The 19094-nt window shown below is 33.5% G+C and overlaps 1 protein-coding gene across 1 annotated transcript in view; it reads left to right on the top strand.

Annotated features, from left to right (window-relative positions):
• Nucleotides 1-16950, top strand: part of SYCP2 (synaptonemal complex protein 2) — a gene marked incomplete at its 5' end in the record, with an annotated part of 36792 nt that extends 19842 nt beyond the window's left edge. The window contains 28 exons of the mRNA XM_080405900.1: nt 244-343; nt 1552-1667; nt 2435-2530; nt 2662-2738; nt 2776-2892; nt 3641-3798; nt 4157-4251; nt 4767-4885; nt 5673-5703; nt 6305-6369; nt 6477-6534; nt 7207-7262; nt 7791-7839; nt 7961-8225; nt 8524-8591; nt 10136-10411; nt 11208-11397; nt 11711-11961; nt 12088-12258; nt 12641-12731; nt 13316-13456; nt 13801-13978; nt 14575-14667; nt 14749-14848; nt 15589-15647; nt 15989-16067; nt 16504-16560; nt 16896-16950. Of these exons, the coding sequence (XP_080262026.1) occupies nt 244-343; nt 1552-1667; nt 2435-2530; nt 2662-2738; nt 2776-2892; nt 3641-3798; nt 4157-4251; nt 4767-4885; nt 5673-5703; nt 6305-6369; nt 6477-6534; nt 7207-7262; nt 7791-7839; nt 7961-8225; nt 8524-8591; nt 10136-10411; nt 11208-11397; nt 11711-11961; nt 12088-12258; nt 12641-12731; nt 13316-13456; nt 13801-13978; nt 14575-14667; nt 14749-14848; nt 15589-15647; nt 15989-16067; nt 16504-16560; nt 16896-16949 (3210 nt within the window). The 3' untranslated portion in view covers nt 16950. The remainder of the gene's footprint in view (nt 1-243; nt 344-1551; nt 1668-2434; nt 2531-2661; nt 2739-2775; nt 2893-3640; nt 3799-4156; nt 4252-4766; nt 4886-5672; nt 5704-6304; nt 6370-6476; nt 6535-7206; nt 7263-7790; nt 7840-7960; nt 8226-8523; nt 8592-10135; nt 10412-11207; nt 11398-11710; nt 11962-12087; nt 12259-12640; nt 12732-13315; nt 13457-13800; nt 13979-14574; nt 14668-14748; nt 14849-15588; nt 15648-15988; nt 16068-16503; nt 16561-16895) is intronic.
• Nucleotides 16951-19094: the final 2144 nt, after the last annotated feature.

The following is a 19094-nucleotide window of genomic DNA, read 5'->3' as shown; positions in this document are numbered from 1 at the left end:
AAACAACAATCACTGATCTCAGTTCAAACTAAATTATATAAATTATTGTATAATTCAGGTGTTTGATGAACTTTCTCTGAAAAGGGAGCTGCATAAAAATCATATGCCATTGATGTGTGCAGCAACGGTAACTGACATTCCATCAGTAGAATGTATCAAAAGACTTGAAAGTAGATTTTTTAAAATCTTGTGTTGTCATCCTTAAGTCTGTGTATTGTGGCCAAGTTTTTTCTGTTCTTCAAGAGAACTACATCTTGTAAAAGGAAAGTGTCTGAAGCATCTGTGTTTATTCCTGGAACTACAAGATTTTCCACAAGGAGTCCACTGGTATTTGCTAGCATGTGTAAGTTTGCCAGTACTTTCAGGTTAAAAATATGCTATAAATCATCTTTGAAATACAAGCATGAACTGTGATCCTTTGCAGAGCTGGGAATGAAAAGTAGACCTTACAAAATATCCATAGCAGGTGCTTTAAACTTGAAATTTTTAAGCCAGGCCACTTGCTACTGGTCTATAGACAGGATGCAGTGTAGTAGCTGCACACGCGTTCCAAACAGCTGAAGGCCACCTATTGGTTTTACTGCTGCTGTCAATCAGCTGTTTGTTCTGGAGCAAGCTGAGAAGTCGTCTAGAAGACCTAAAACACAGGTGTTTTTTCATTGCTTACCTCATACACTCTTGGTTTAAAGAATTCTTAGCAGTTGGTGCTTTAATAGAAGTTGCAGTGGAAAATCAGCTTTCTCCTATGTGTAATCTGTCACTTGCATTTTACTCTTACCTTGAAACTGCATGTGTTTCTTCAAGGGGCAGTTGATTATATGGCTAGTGAGCGAGGTGGGATCCACTGCAAGGTTGAGTCACAGGTCCAGGGCTATTGATGTTTATGTCAAAAAGTGCTCTTACAGCAAAAAGAATAAGGAAGAGACTTTATCACAAATGGGAGATATCACTTTCCTACTAATAGTCTTACTGTAACAGATATTTAATACTTTTGACAAGGGAGAGATCATAAGACAAAGACCAGTAGAGGCTGGAAAGGCAACTAGTGGCAGAACATGACTAACAATTTTCTCGCTTTAGCTGTCTCAAGTGCACCAGTATCCTTAGTTATGTATATGCATATATCACGTGTAAATTAAGAGTAACAGAGGGTAGAAAAGCATGCATTTTCAGATTACGATGGAAAAAGACAAGAACCTCTGCAAATTCTTTTATTTGGAAATTAACCACACAGTCTATTCCAGCAAAAATACATTAGAGTAAAATCTTCAAATACATGACCATTTTATACCAGAGTCCAGCTATAAAAAGCATCACTTGCCTCCAGATATCCACAGTCTGTGGGCTCATTAACCTCCATGTAACTTAATTGAAATCAATAGAATTATAAAAGGTACGTAAGGAGTTGATATAAATACTAGCCAACTTTTTTTAAAGTTCATAGAATAGGTGTGATCATGGGTAGAACTCTTCATATTAATGTCAGAGAAAGCACAGTAATTGTGACAGAAGAAATGGTAGAATTTTAGCATGTTTCTGGTTTGTTTTCAGCCACTCCTTGTAAAGGACGATTTAAATTACCTTTGGAAATGATGAGCTCTGCTGGAAGGTCTAATAATGCGATGAATGAGACCAGAACAAAGAGTTTCTGTCAAGAACCTACTGGAGTATGCATGTCATCTGTAGCTAAGTCTCTTACTTAGTTTAACATTAATTTCCATTTTAATTTGTTCCTACTTCTTATTTTAAAGAGCTAGAGTTTGGCAGTCAGCAACTCACTTTTAGAAAATAGTGTGGTTTACTTTATTACATAGTGTTTTCTTGTCCTCTGGATTTCAGGTTTAATACATGTAAAGTCAGACTGAACTCTTCCAAAATCAGCTAAATTTGCATTCACTCATCAGTTCTGACCCCAAAGTTAATTTGCTTTTACTAGATACTGCAATTCTTCCTTTGTGTATAATGAGAACAGAGTATGCATAGAATCTTAAATTACACAGTCTTGAAATACTCTTAAAAAAATGTAATACATTCAGCTATATTGTGAAATGTTAACGTCTTCAGGTTATAGTATTTATAGCATTGGTTTTACGTATTTTTGATTAGACATTCACTAAAGTCAAATGAAACTACATAGATGTCACTGAACTGCAGTTTGAGTATATGTGGTTTTGCTTCTGTTCCAGTTGTACAAAGACTTCATAGTAACATTTTTATTTTATTTCTGTCTCTAAATGGCTTTCTGGGTCAGATTCCAGCCATACCTTGGCCTATGGGATTCTGAAGCATTTTTTGATATAGCCACATTTTCCAAAAAGGCTTCAACATCTAGAATGTATAGTTTAGAATATTTCAAGTGTTACTTTATAGGAGAATTTTACTTCTTTTGCTTTTACAGATTATAATTGTCAGTGTTACTTATTGTGCATTTTAGAGTGGGCAGAGACTTACACTAGACAATGAATTTTGTGAAACAGAACAGAAGAACAGAAATTCAAATATCAGAGATGAGGCAAAACTACCTGAAAAGGTATTGAAATTAGCACTTCTATGAAATAGAAAAATAATCTCATATTTTATTAGGGAAGATACAGGTTTATGAGGTTATACTGTTTATAGTCCTACATAAATAATTTTCTTTTGGGTGTTATCCCATTGTAGCAAATGTGTGCTGAAGAAGTTTTAGAAATTATGCAAGAGGCAGAAATTGCAGCCACACAAAAGCAAACTTTAGGCAAGTAATTTTACAAGTGGTGACAGTCCTTACTTTTAAAGTTTTTTTTTGTCCATTTCTTTTGTAATAATAATCGATACCAAATTAATGTCTCATTTAGATGAAGCGTCAGAGATTGTTCCTGATTCTCAGCCAGCAGGGAGAAGCAGCAAACCTCTGTAAGTATTGGAAGAGAATACTAAGTCACTGTTGTCACTTATATAAAAGAATTATTTTCAAATATTCCCAGAATTTTAATTTTGTTTCATAGTTTCAGAAAATACCAGAGTTTAATTATCTCGCCCTCTGTGAGGGTTGCACTGAGAACTGTTGGCTGTGTAAGTCAGGCCACTTTTATTATGTTGTTTTGTGGGGGGGGTTATTCTGAAATTCATGGCACCGAACCAGTACTCTTACACACATTTGCTAAGACTGCTTCATGATCAGTACTATTCTGTTGGTATAATCAGAGACTTTAAATTAGTGAATTTGTCTGTGAAAATAGTACCCGTTGACAAGATCAGACTAGGAGTTAAAGTAAGCTTTAATAGTAACAAGGAGAGCAGTTTGTCCAGATGACATCAGAAGGTAAAATACAAATGAGATAGGGGTTTACATAAGTGAACGGCACCATAAAAAGTAGTAGGTTTGACACAGCACATAGTTACCTAGGTTCAAGCTTTAATGATGGTCATAGGATGCTGTTGCCTTTTTGAAGTTGACCTAAAAATGTATGTTGATTCTGAAGGTCTGTCATTTTACGATGTGTTGGTTTGCTGCAGAATGGTAGCAGGCTTAGGTACCAATGTAAAATGCATTAATATCTACAAGATAACACTACTTTCCAATTTTGTGATGCATGTTTATTATAATTAATACTCACTTTCTGCAATTCACTCATAATAAGATGGTATTAACTTTTGTTAGGCTGTCTGGTCTTTTGGAGAGTTCCTTTGATAAAACCAAAACATGGAAAAAAAGAGCATGCTCTGTTCCTGAGAAGGATGTAACAATTGGTGACAAGCAAAAGCTAAATTCATCATTGGCACGTGCATCCCATCCAGGTTATGTTCATACTTTTAACTGCTAGTGTTAAAAAAATTTCAGATTGATTAACTGCTAGTGTTACAAATTTTTCAGACTAATTTATTACCTACAGCTGTGCTTTTTTTTTTCTCCCCTGTATTAGTTTCTATTGTTAGTGAAATAGCTGTGGAAAAAACCACATTTATTCCAGTTTTTGAAGTATCTTTCCCAATAAACAAAGAAATTAAAAAAGAGAAGAAAACCAGGAAAATGTAATTGATACCAGGAAGGAAGAAAACTGCAAAGTACTTAGTGGACAGTCAGTGTTAATCATTTGGAACAGAAACAACATGTTGAGTACAGAAAGGAAGAATATTTGAGCTATTACTGAAACAGCATTTAAAACATTTCTTTCAGCTAGAGTGTCGGAAACATCTTTGACTTACGATTTTACAAAAGAGGAACCTGATGTTCTCTTTAAGGAAGCTGCACATCCAAAACAATCAAAGATGGTGAGAGTTTCTTACCTTCATTTCTTTGACTTGCAATTAAGAGAATTTTTGAGTTTTCGGTATTTCGGAATTTGTATTTTACTTTCATTTAGTCACAGACTTACTTTTAATGACTTTTCACTAATACAAAGTGAATTAAGTGTTAGCTTCACTGTTTACTTTTTCAGTGTGACTGATAAAGATGATTTTACTCTGAATTCCTTTCTAAGAATCATATTTTAAAAGAAATAATTCTTAAATAAGCACCAGCTTCTGCTTCTCATACACTTCTTCATCCACTTTTGAATGTTACAGTACACAACCACAACATTTAAAAAAAAATATGTGCTAAACTGATGTTTCGTTGCTTGCTATTTGAACAATGCAAAGGAAAATGGTTTTCAAAGGAATGTGATTAAGTACATCTAGAAGACATTTCATGAAGTTTAGGTGATTGTTGGGAACCTGTAGTTCTGTTTGCAGCTTTGCCCTTCTGTTAAATGGGCTCGAAGTTGAGTCTTAAACTATTTTTATAGAAAGCAAAGTCTGAAGAAATGACAGATGCAGCAAAATCACTGATCAGTAAAATCAGTGACAGATACAAAGGAAAGACTGATGAGAAAAGCAAAGCAGGAGGCTCTTTGTGTATTAACAGGTATGATGTGAATATTTACTTTTGTATTTATTCTTTTTGTGTATGTGTCTGTGATCTACTCCTCTATCTAGTTATTTCACATCCTGCTTCCATCTGAATCATTTGTTTGCTTCTGATAAACCCTATTGTATAAAAAGCAGAAGACTAGTATTTGAATAGTTCCAGTAGTTCAACTATAAAAGCTGTTAGAAACTTTATTCGGTGGTCTTCTGCTTATTCACTCACTCACAACAAGTTCTGTGAAGAGAAATTGACTGGGATAGTTCATGGGCACTGCACATGTTGGGCGTCTCCATTATATCATCATAGCTTGGAGGTCAAACTTGGATTCAGATATTAATTTTCTGATTATCTAAAGTTCCTAGTTCTGTTTTTCTCAAAGAGTTGACGGTTAGAGAGTTTAAATTTAACAAATTCTTACGTGAGAAATCTAGTCTTACTTTGCTGGACCTGATGGTTGGAGATAGACTTTACATATCATTCCATGCTCTCCCTGAGGGATTGTAACTGGATGACAAAGGACTGGAATAGTTGGGCTATGTCACCTATTAAACCTTTTGGACAGGGACTTGGAAGACATGGAGCAACTGCAGTATAGCAGTGTGATATGGAATGAATTCTTCTAGAGCACAAAAGTGAAAGGGGCTGATCTCTTTTAATCCACTTGGGTTTGTCTTTAAATACCTGAAAAAATTTGTTGTGGTTTATAAGGCTTTTATTTACATAAGCAGTATTCTAATGCATATATTGTCATTAGCATTTAACAAAACATATCTTTATTTTTTAGACCACATTTAAATAAATCCTCTGTCTCTAAGGTAACATTATTGCTTTTGTTGGAATTTTTTTTCATATTGGATATATGTACTTATATGGTGGCAGCTAGTAGATGTAAAGCAAAAATCCACAAATACTGCTGAACATTAAATATCTGTAGATGTTAATGTTAATTATGCATTGATTGTATATACTTAAAATACTTTTAATGTATTTACTTATGTGGATATTTTTACAGATAACCATCAGCCAGTGGAACCCAAATTAATTTCTGTTTTCATATTGTATAAATCAGATCTGTTCCCTTTGAACATGGCAATGTTAAATATTTAGAATAAAAATATTACCTTAATGAGATTATAGAATCCTTAAATGGGACACAGAAATTAGTCTTAATGTTTGGAGGGAAAAAAATGGTGAAGGTTTTATTGATATCCTTAAAGGATAAATTCCAAAATACTTAGTTTCTGCCAGCTCTTGTCCCCTTTTGCTGTATTGTACCGTTGCTGATCATGTGGAAATCTGAGCAGCTGCTAGGTTTTTTAACATGTTCACAATGAAGAACTTGCTTTTTGAGATGACAGTGTGTATGAATGCATAGTCCAAATTTGACATGTGAGTTAAATTTTTATTTATGTATAGGGAGAAGTTTGGGATAGAAGCCTGAAAAGTACTACTTTTCTTAATGTAACTGCTGGTCATATTGTGTAAGTAGTCAAAACATTTTCAAACAAAATTTCTAATTACCCCTACCTAACTTTGTGAGATGTTTGTTAATTCAGTCACAAAATTGACCTCAATGTCTGTTTGACAGGGATGATGTCTACAACTTTAACATCAGTGTGTTTGATGAGCCTACAATAAAGCTTGGAGTAAGAATATAACTGAAACTGATATGTTACGAATAGAATATAAAGGAGCTCAGTCAAATTATATCTACTGAAAGTATAGTTAACATCTAAAAATTCAAATTATGTTACTGAACTTGGCATGTAAATACCTCCATCACTTTCAAATGTATCATACATGCTGTTCTACAGTTCTGGCCACTTAAAGCTATTACAGTGTTTTCCTGAAGTAAGAATGAAACAGTTGTTAGGAGTATCGCAATTTTTTTAATTTTAATTTTTAAATTATCTTACTATTCTGAAAGCATTATTGCCATCCTTCCAATCCCAATCGTAAAGATATCTTTGCCCAGATGTTTAAGTATAATATCTAGCTAAGGTAAAAGCAAAAGACAACAAAAGATCGTTTTGCTTCTTATGGCTTAGCAGAGCCTGCTGAATTGGTGAAGGTATTGAATGGAAACTCATTTATTAGTTTGAGATACTGAAAGCTTCGGTCAGTTCCGGTTGGTTTTAGCTATAATCTCTGTTCTTAAATAATTTCTAAGATAGAAATTAATTGTCATAAGTTAATTGATGAGTATAAAAACTGAGCAAAAAAGCCCCCTAGCTGTTACTGTCTGTTGGCCTGTTTAATTTTGTTCAAATGTATAACAAACGAAAACCTTCATTTGTTTTATTTATTTACGTTTTTAGATCCAAGAATTGCATGTTACTGAACTGAGTGTTCGTACAGATCCGAACAAAAAAGGGTAGGGATGTTACATTTTGTTCCAGTCTACTGATTATCAAGAATAGTACTGTCTGCATTCTCCTGCCCAGCATTCCATTATTAATATCTAGGGAATTTATGCATGATAATACCTTGACTGAGTTGTTTTTTTCAAGCAATAAACATAGCTGCTGTGGTCTCCTAGGCTGTATCATGACTTTCCTTTGGGAAGCTGATAAAAAGAATGTGTTTCAGGAAGAAAACAGCTTTAGTTCTCTTCATGGAATATCATGGGGATATAAACTCCTGAATAGAGGGGGGTAGGTTTTTTTTAATGTTCAGCCTGCAAAGGGATGTATTGTTACTGTGTGTTCTTACCGATCCCTAGCAAATAAACACGAGCCTTTAAGGTTTAAGGTGAACAGGTATTTCCAAAATGGGTGTGAAAACAAAAGTAGGTAAGTTTGTTTGAATCCTCAGTCCACATACCACATGAATAGTAGAAAGATTTAAAACAAGTTATTTTTAAATGTGTCATTTAAAGGTGTTTTTTCTTCTTTTAATTAAGGAATGCAAATGACAGTAAAACTAGCACTGAAGTGACAGGAAGAAAAAAAGTAAGGTTCAGATTTTTGTGGATCAATATACTTTGTCTTCATGCTTTAAATATCAATTCTGTAAGTAACAGGTATATTAAAAGTAAATCAGTAACTTAAGAACATTTTGGTTTTTTTGTAGACTAGAAACAATCGAAACAAGAAGCATCTCTTTAGTGATGCAGATACAGAATATGGAGGTGATGAGAGCAAAACAGACATTAGTTGGCTACAGGAAGCAAATAAAAAATCTAAAGCCCAGTTAATTGATTACAGTAGAAATAAAAACTTAAAGAAACCAATAAGGACAGGCAAAAGTAAGAATGTTTTTTTTGTACTTAAGAATGTTGCAATAAGTTTGTCCATAGATACTAACTGCACAGCATATAATGTGTTGTGTTGCAGATAAAATCTGGTTTCATTGTCTTATTTCCAAGCATAAAGAATTTTCAGATTAGCTGTAATAATTTATAAAGGTTAACTTTGAAAAAGTATGTATTTTAACGTGTAAAATTATTGGAGGATGAGACAGGCAGGACTTGATTATAAAAGCCTTTGGCATTACAAAATAATGTGCTGAAAGCTGTTTACTGAATCTTTAAATTTGTGGGCATAAAAGTGGTTCTGTGATTTTTCCAGCTAAAAGTCTAAATGTCAACCATTTGAATATTTTGCTGATTTTTCTAACTTTATGTGTCGTAACAGCAGATAAATTATCTGAACCTGCTTGCCGTGTGGATAAATGTAAAGGCAAAAATGCAAATAAGGAAAAGGTAAATGTAAAGTTGTGACTAGACTGGTAATACAGTTTCTCTAGTGAGTTAAGATATTTTGAATATGTTTTAAAATAATTTTTCATAAATACATGCTGTTTCTCCATGCTTATTTCAAGATCATTTGTTAATACAGCTGCTTCTTTTCAGGTACTTTATTCTTCTTATGTAGTATTTAGCTAGTGTTTCAGGCATAATACTAGCTGTGAGTTAGAGTGATTATTATACATTTACACTTTTCTAGGTTTTATTACTTAATATTATTGATTATGCCTATTTACTGCTTAATAGCCATCTGCTCCATTGAATATGCCATTAGCTTTTCAGCAAGGGTTTTCATGTGTCTTGTGCTTAACTGAATTTTAATACCTTTGAGGTTATAATTTCTTTTAAATTAATATGTGTAACATCATGTAACTGTGAAAACAAAAATGCAATAGATATTCAGAAAGAATAATCATTGCAAAATATTGTAAGCATGTAACTTATTATACTCCCAACTAACAAGTGATTATGAACATCAAGGGAAGGTGCTTGTAGATGTTTGTAAGTCACAGTTTAAAAAACAAAACCAAACATAGGAACAAACAAAAAAAGCAAAACATCAAACAAAACCTAAAAGCTTCCCATGTCCCCTTCTAGACTATATTTTTCTCTCTCAGACTATACAATCACTATTCAAAACTTGTTAATGTTGATAGCTTAAAGCTACATACATGCATTCAATGTAAGTCATACATACGAAAATATGATCACCACATGTAGGTATTGATGGTGACATCTAGTCCATGTAAATCAAAACTGAAGAGGGCTTCAGTTGCCCAACATTTTATCTGTCTACTTACTAAAAAGTGGCCTTTTTCATTAGTGAAATTCCCCAGATCTGCCCAAACACATTCAAAATGCCTGCTCTGAGGAGGCGGGGGTCCAGTACTGTGTAGACTTAGATGGAGAGCATCTAAAGCCCAGGTCGCTAATAGACCTGGTCGTGGAGGTGAGGAAGCTAGCACAGTGTACGTTTTGCATAGAGCACTTTTCAAGAGAGTAGGAGGCAGAAATTCTACTCTTGCCAGCCTCTCCTAGTCTGAGAGGTGCTGCACTTATATTTTACATCCCTTCTAATGTCAGATCCCTGGGGTACTTTCAGTGAGAACATGCTTTGCTCTATTTCTGAAAATTGACTGCTGTGTAGAGAGAGTGGCAGTAGTTATGATGTAGAAAGGGACAGATAGGAAGGAAGCCTGATTCTAGCCTAGTGGTTAAGGTAAGCGGTTCAGAGGTGATGATAAAGGATACTGGTTCCTGCTCACTATGCAGGCTTTTGCTTTTGTTCATTTAAATGTGCACATATTTGGGGGAGCAAGCTTTGGAAATGCACTTTAGCTTTGCTGTAGTTCAAAAATGGCATTGAGTTTGCCTCTTCACTTTTTTTGACTCTTACTTTCCTGACTGCATTGTGTGAAAATTATTTTCCAAAAATGCTTATTAGACTGATGGTTGGACTCTGTGAGCTGGTAAAGTTAAACTTTTATTGGTTTTGAAAGAATGGATTTCAAGTAATTAAACGCAGTTACCTGCCATTTATTCTTACGTATTTATTGATCATTCTGATACAAACTGAAGATGTTTTTATTCCTCCAAAGATAAACAAACGTAAAGAACAGAATCTAAAAACTGATGAAACAATAGAAAAAAACACCAGGCAAAAACTACCTCGAAGAGCAGCATTAGCAAAAAATTACAAAGAGCCTTCCAGTTCAGAGTCAGGGAGTGAATGGGAATTTTCAGCACACAGGTCTGAGGAGAAATCAAAAGTACAGGTATACAGTTGCACTTTATTCTTCTGCCCACTTCTGCCATATTTTTCAAAATAAACTCTGGTCTACTTTGTACTTAGTACTCCTGAATTTTAGGTGCCCAATATGAGCAAGTTGAAATTATTTTTACTTATTATTTCTAGTAGTGCCTTTTTTAATACTGAGTATTTAGCTGCTTAGAAAATCAGTCCTAAATAATCTTCTCAGTCATAATAGTATTTCAGTTTCTATTTATGAAACTTTTTCTGCTGCAAACAACTATTGTGTCCTTTATCTTAAAAACAATATTTTGAAAGTGTCTATTAAATGGGAGGTTTTAGTGAGCCAAATTTTGTTCTTTTAGATAACGTGATTTTGATAATGCTATGTCTATTCTGTGTACAATAGAAGATGCTGACTTTGATAGAGGGTATGTCAATACATTTGCTGAATATCCAAATAGTATTTTTAGTAAATGAAGCAATAACAGTGAGTGCTAAAACATTTTCCTTCTTTTAGCATAACATTTCGATGTATATGAATAGGTCTATAAGCTTCATTGATGAAATCCTGAAGCATTGGTAATTGCTTCCAAAAGTTAAGAAGTTCATAAGAATAGAAATTTGGGTGCCGAATTAAACAAATTCAGTGTTTATTGGAACACCTGATACCCTTCTGAATTTAATTACTTTTAATGATGTTCCATTTTGAACCTTCTGCTTGTTCAATGGTTCATAAAATTAATGTGCTTTTTCCCTGCATACATATACACTTCTGTATGTTTACAAATAATGTTCCTATAAACTTCATATTTTAATAGAAGCATATGAATGAGGAAAACAAGGATGATAATCAGCAAAAGAAATTCAAGAATATTGTATCTATGGAGCCAAAGACAGTAGCTAACTATGAACATAAAACATTTATTAAATCAAAGAATTCTGCAGAGCAACAAAAGGAAATTGAAGTGCCTTCATTTGAGAGTCCTGCATCTCTTGAGATAATGAGATGTAGGTATTTTGACTTTCAGTTTATAGCAATACTGTAGCAAAAGTTGGAGGTTAAATGAGGGTTATCACAGTAGTACAATTTTACATTTATTTCATGCATTTAAAACAAGAGATACATCCCTAAGTGTTAGAATGAATCTGGTGACCACTAAAATAGTACAGTGTGTGCAAAAACTGCCAACACTTAAAGTAAAATTCCACATATCTGAGACTTGCAAATACTTATGTGTTGGAACTGTTGGCAATATGGGGTTTTCACTTACCTTTTTTGACTCTCGTTCCTCATGCTGACAGTTAAGTAACTGTTTTCTAGGTTCTGAAGGAATATCAGAAGGAGACATTACTCAGGAGCATACTTACAGTGAAGTATCACCTGATCTTCGGGAGTCAACACCAGAAAAAAGGGAAATGTTAAACTTTGAGAAAGGAGTCTCTCCCAATAACTTCTCTCCACAAAAAAATAATATTGAAAGTATATGTCTAAATCAGTCCCCTGAGGTGACTGTTAAAAAGTTAACGTTTGGAAATAAAAGTTTATCACCAGTTTTAACTGAAGCATCTTTGGTAAGAACATTGAAGTTACTCTACATGTACTTCAACTAAAATTGTTCCATTCAACTGTCAACTGTTTTATGCTTTTGTATGTCTCCTTTCAATAATGATTTATTTTTTGTTGTTGTTAACGTGTAGCTTAGCTTAGCGACATACAAAACTGTCAGTGGAAAACATGCAAAGGGATCTGTATCTGAACCATGTGATAATAATGAAGATTCAAGTTTCAAGCATTGCTTTTCCGACCTACTTTCTATTAAAGGAAAACTGCAAGCTATCACTAAACCTATCACCAAAAGTAAAGAAGAGGTATGTTACTAAATCCTTTGCTTTTCAGAAGAGAGCTGCAGCTTTTCATCTATTTTATCTACTTTACAGATGGTGAGAATTAAGGGAAATACATCTTCCTTAATGTTACACACTAGACAATGTTTACTTGTCTCCTGCTTGGAAAATCCTAGTAGTTAATTTTAAAATATTTGAGATAAATTAGGGAATTATCATATGGATACAAGGAAAGAATTGTATTCCAACAAGATCAGTTATAATTAATATCTTAAATAACAGGGAGTTACTATAGTTGTTTTCATGTACCTAGTTTAATGAAAAGCAACATAAATGTGGATTTCTGGTGAAGACTTCTGAAAGTGCTTTAATCTGGAAGCTCATAAATCAGTGACTTTTATTTTAGGATTGTGTACCACCATCTCCATTATCCGTTTGCAGTAGAAGTAAAGCACAGACTTGGAGTGAAGAACCTGACGACCCCATACACGAGTCAGGTACAAAGATTTAATTTAAAGCAAAAGACTTTCTATGTGTCTCCATAAAGATTAAGAAAAATGTTTATTTGGCATAAAAATACAGCCCAAGTTTTTAAATCTTGTTTTCTTTTATATATTTTTCAGTATTATTCCATTTTACACTCTCATGTTCTCTGCTGTTTTAATTATTCCAAAAAAAACTCTGAAAATTTGGCTCCAAAATGCAGTTCCTGTAAAGAGCTAGGTGCGCTTTTAAGAGAGTTAGAATACTGGTATTCTATGTATCAGTATATACTGATATTTACTGATACTAGAAAAAGGTGGGGATAGTGGTATTATCAGGAAAAGAGGATGAGTCTCTTCAATGAGTAAGTCTTGCATGTGTCCAAGTTTCGAGTTCCATTGAAATCTTGTTCACGTACATCAAGTTCTTTCTATCTACTGAACACACCCTCCATAAATGTACTGCTTATTATTTTTTATGTAGTTCTTGAGCTTTATACTCCTAGAGTTTGGATCCAAAGGGTCAATAAACACTTTATCCTCCATGTCATTGCTCTAAGTAAACCTAAAATTAAGCATTGTTTTCATGTTTATTAAAGGATCGAGTATACAGACATTTCTGAAACGAAGGTACCACAGTGATACAGAAGGCAGTTCAGATGAAGCAGAAACAAGCAAAGAGGAGGAAAAGAAAGGACTCAGAACAACAAAGTTACAGCCTAGAAAATTATCTAAATCAGGTGATACTGTTACTTACAGAAGTTGGTTACAGAGTGAAAGTTGACTATAGTTCTGGAAAAGTTGAAAGTAACATAAAAAATGAAAGATTTAACAAGAAAAGAAAATACCCATAAAAAAGCATTTTACATGTTTTAAAAAAAAGAAATAAAAAGAAATGCTAAATATTTAGAGACTATATCCATTTAAAAAGTCAGACAATTGATACGAAAATAGAAACCAGTCTCGGCCATCTAATGGATGAAATTAATCTATATATAACAAAAGCTACTCTAGGCCCTGTTGCAACTTCAGATAGGATGCCTTTTCATACTGAATTGTGACATCTTTTTTTACTTCTCTTCAGTGTCTGAAAGCATATCTACTGTATCTGTAAATGATATGTCTGGTTTGGATGGGGAAATCTGGGAACCTGGTTCTTCAACTATCAGGATATGTCAGAAACTCCAGAAAGAATTTACCAAGAAAATGGAGGCAAGACATTTCATATACATTATCAGTTGTCTGTGTGGGTACGTGTGCCTGTGAATGATGGCTTGTCTTATACCACAGAATTTGCTTAAAATGACATGAAAATAGCTGTGTGCATAGAACTTCAAGAAATGACAGAACTAATTTCTTTGTATGCCTTTTTCAATCCTGTTATATAGTTAACTCTCCAATTATTTTATTTCCCAGGTCTGTTGTATTTTTTATCCTGTCCGGTGTTTTAAAACAAATTTAGGTATATAAAGCAATGAGCATACAGCAGTTTGATTATTTTTTTTTCAAATTATCAAACCCATGAATGAAATTTATTTGCAAAAAAGGAAAACATGACCCTGAATAGCATTTTCATCTAAGGCGGCTGTTAAGCAACATCATTTGTTCAATGTGTACCTTTTCTATTTTAAGGAAATATATTTTTCTAATAATGTACTTCTAATTAAGTTAGGTAGAATTTTATCAAAAACATAAATCCATGTTAGTTTACATTTCATTAACAGAAGGCTTTTCCTGAAAGGATAGGGAGATGATAAAATATTTTTTGCTTGGTGTGATTACAGTACTAAACATACTGCAGGTTTTTTTTCCTAAAGTGAAAATAATCTGAATTTAATGTTAAAACATCCTCATAGAGTCGCTCACAGAAAATGGATCATTTTACTAAGCAATCACTACGAGCTGCCCATGAGCATTTGACAACAATGTGTTACCAGCTCCATGAATGCAGGTCTGTAACAGAAGTTTTATTTTAAAATGCCCTTAAAATGCAATTAATACCTTCTAAAAGTAACTCATTTTGTTTTGGTAGGATCAGGCAGCTGGACAAATTTCAGTTTACTCTCCTTGAGGAACTTGAGAATTTTGAAAAAGATTCTCAGTCCCTGAAAAACATGGAAAAAGAATTCTCGGTTTGTATTTTAATTGCTTGATCATGGAGAAAAGTGAAATCTTAGAATCCATAGATTACTCATATCATCTTTAACTTCAGATCATTAATTCTGATTTAAAAAGCCTTTATCATTTTGCTTAAAGTTGGGTCAAATTTCAAATAATCAATTTGAGGTGTTAAGATTGGCCAGTGCTGTACTGTTACAATTTCTAGATCACCAATATATGTTTTTCTTCATCGAATAAACTACTACTTTTAATGGACTATTTACCCCACTTCATGAGCCTTTTTTCAGCTGTCCTATATGTAGAAACAGCATGTAGGCATTGAACCTGATATGGTGTGTGTTCTATGACAAGCCAGCTGACGTTATGGCTCTGCTACTTGCTGTAATGTAAAAATCAATATAAAAATATTAACGTAAACATGAGACTATTTGTTTTTTTTCTTTTACTCTGGCTTAAATTATACGGAAATTCTGATTAAAACTTTATGCCTAGTCTTTTTCAACATTTTGAAACTAGAAACAGGATTTTGGTGAAACTGGTTCTGTGAAAATAGAATTCCTGAAGTGCCTCACCCTGCCAGCTAGGCTTTTTTTTTGTTCTCCCAAGCTTCTGTGGTGACTGTGAAACTCCTACCCATTCTGTGCTGAGCTCGTGATTGTAGATTATTTTATTCATATTAGATATTTGTCAGGTTTAGTTCAGAAAATACTAGTTCCTACTAATTATCATCTATTAATATTTTTCTTTCCAGACTTTTTGGAAAAAACATACACATACTTTTAGTATGTACATGAAAAATGAGCAACAGAGGTTAGTAGACTTCATTATCCCAGGATGAGATTTTGTGTTTGGCTCATTAGAGGTGTAAATTAGGTCAACTACTATTCTCTGTGCAGTGTCTTTCTCCCATGAAATAGAGCTGGTAGATGGGATGAGGAAATTAGATTAAAATGTTACGTTACAGGAAAAATGTAATTACTTTCCATGTAAATTTCTCAACATACCTGAGGGACTATTCCATCAGTAACAACGATGGTAATATTTATCCATGCTTTTACATACATCCCATTATTTGTGGTCTATTTGTATTTGTGATATGTGTGGGAAGTTCATACATAGCAAAGCTTTTTGAACTGCTTTTATTTCTTCAGAGTTCAGATTCTTAAAACTTCATTTGAAAATAACATCTACCGTACTGTTGACTATGAAGAACGTGTTTTTACTTCACAGGTATGGTGAACTTCTGTTTCTTTCTTGTTATTAATCATTCTTCAGTTTTGCCAATAGGTATCAGTGTTGACTTTTTTCTAAGTGAAGTCTTTATCCTCAGCACTGTATTAATGGCACATAAATATTTCTGTAGTTCTTCATTGTCATAAAATGTCCTTTAATGTTACAATATTCAGTGTTTTAGGCCTAGATTTCACCGATTAGAAGTTGTGTGCAGTTATGTGGAAAACTGCTGCAAGATTTACTCTGTATTCTGTGGTGTTGTTTATTAGTGTTCATCATTGGAGAAGGAACAATTTTAAAACATGTCCCCTAGGCAGGTACCTGTGTGTGCATCTGTATCTCTCAGTTATGAACCATTTAGGGATGTAATTGTCATCTTGAAAATGGGTTACCAGTTGTGAGCAGAGAAGGCGCATTCAGTATCTTTTTGTAGATGCATCTGATGAAAGAAGATGTAAAAGGACTCCAAGAGAAACTTCTTAAAGAAATGGTAAATTAAATCACCTTGTCTTCATTTTTATTAAGTATAGCTGTTTGAACACTATAAATTCCTAAAAATTGTAATTTTTAGTCCCCTATTAAAAACAAAAATTAGTCAGAATGCAGATACCACTGGCATGTTATACTTTAAACCTTACCTGGGTAATAAAAGCAGCACATACATATAGACATACTGTTTTAGTTCTGAATTGTAGTATGTCGAATGGTGACATGGAAAAGAAAAATATCATATTTTATATGTTAAAAGCAGCATATGATATGTGCCAAAATTACAGTATTTTAAAAAAATACTTAAAGTATGTGTAATGTAATGCCTTTGCACAGCAAGAAGAGGAACTGTGTAATGTTCGCAGAGGATTGCAGGCACTGTTTCGATAAGATGGAATTCTGAAGTAATATTTTCAGGTACCTTCCTGAAATTAAAGGTTAATATAAATACTCTTTTATAATGTAAAATTTGACAACTTTTTTTTTTTTTTTTAACACTCAAGGAAGCTATTGTAATGAAAGCATATTTTATTTAGTGATACTAAAATCTTTGTGGCTAAGACTTTTCCTTTTATATGTGACATTTGAAATTATTATACTGAATCTGCTAAAATGCAATATGTATATTTTTTGATTTTTTGCATATGCTATTTTTTAAGAAGTCTTTAACTAGGCTTGTTCACTGACTTTCAGAGAAATCACTTTGAATTTCACTTTGAATCTATGTTTGGGGTCTGTGTGTACAGAATACCCCTTTTGTCTGATCCCAAATACTGTCCAGAATTATTTAGGGATCAAATCACCTGATTTGATCTCAGTCCTGTTTGTCTGTGGTGTGTGTTAGACTTCAACAGGAGTTTCTAAGAGCAAACTAAACACTTGTGGTTGAACTACATTGCAAATATTTGTATTAAATATTTCAAGAAAAATATATATTGTCTGTCTTTTATTTTACAAAATGTCATCACTGTTTTGTTTCAAATCAGTAAAACCTATTTGCACATCAGTCAAATAAAGCTTACTGCTGCGCAAATATTTCATTTAAGACAACAGATAGCAAGAGGGCCTGCTATCTGTAGCTCAGAAATACATCCTGCATACTAATACAATCTATTCCATATACTTAGATTTCAGATTTCCTAAGAAAATGACCAGTGAGTCATAATTTACACTTCTGCTTTGTTGCTGTGTATCAACTATAGTTTCTTCTGAATGTTTATGATGTGCAACTTCTAAGCTAATATTTCTCTTAATTTGTTTTTAAATTAAACAAAAACCTACCTTGCATCTTATAGTTCATTAGCAATGTTTTAATCCTTAACTTGCAATCCTGCATGTAAATACTGTAAACTTTAAAGGCTGAGAACAATACCTTTAATATTTTTCATTTAACTTATCTTTAAAAATGGGGATTAAAAGCTTACAGCTGATCAACAAGTAACAGATGTAGAGAGTAACTTGTAGAACGTGTGTCTCTTGGAGCTTGTCTGCATTTCCACATGCAGAGCTGCCTTTTTACCATGGAACTGATTCCAGATGAACACTGCCAGTTCATTCAGCGCGGCACTAATGCAGCTTCCCAGCTTCTGGAGCAAGGCTGAGGAGGGTACATGCTTGTCTGATGTTATGACCACAGAGGTTTCAGAAGAATGTAGTAGCCAGTTTTGGGGTAACAGCTCTTCACAGCTTAGTTACTTTATAGCACTTATTTTACATTCTGTTATACCTCTTATTCTGTGCTTTGGTTGTCTTTAACATCATACACATTTCTCTATTTTTTCTTCCATTATTCTCTCTGCCCTGTGAACTCTTTGCTTTAGTTTCCTCACTACTATATTCCTAATACTGCTGTTATCAACAGAGGGACCTTTACTTACAGTAGCTTTCTTTAATCTAATTTTTTCTCATATTACTGAAACCACTGTTTATTGCTCAAACTCTTAGTTATTTTCATTCCAGCTAGTTCTGAATGCAGCTATTGTGCTATATGGCTATTACTATCATGTAATGTTTTTTGAAAAGTCTAACGGACTGGCTTTCATCATTTTAAGTTGTTGGCTGTTACTTAGGTCTCATGTTGGTTTAACTTCCTTCAAACCCACCAATCATTTTTTCAAAGTACTTATCAGTACAGGTTCCCTGCTGAACCTCACTACTATCTGCATCTTTGGTACTTAACCAGTTTCCTTTGATTAACTCTTCGTTGGCCCACACAGTGTCTGGCCTACGAGTATTTCATATATCTGTGAAGTTACTCTTCATTATTTCTGGCAGTCCTCAGACATTTCATAAAGTTTATTTTCAGAGAGGAAAAATGGCATGATTTAAAATTGAATTTTAAAGTAAAGTTAAGGTAGAAAACTCTTTGAAAGAGGTCCTTGAAGAAAATGGGAAAATCTATTGTTTTCTGAATTACTTCTTTATATTAATAATGTTTTTACATTAAAGAAAAAAAGAGAAGTCCACACTCATAGATTGTAGCCTGAACTCAGCACTCACCAAGCAAACTACTGTAGTTTCAAAGTTTGCCTCAGT

The sequence above is a fragment of the Falco punctatus genome (assembly GCF_963210335.1).
Source record: "Falco punctatus genome assembly, chromosome: 10".
Taxonomy (NCBI): Eukaryota; Metazoa; Chordata; class Aves; order Falconiformes; family Falconidae; genus Falco; species Falco punctatus.
This window is presented reverse-complemented; position numbering and strand designations above follow the sequence as displayed.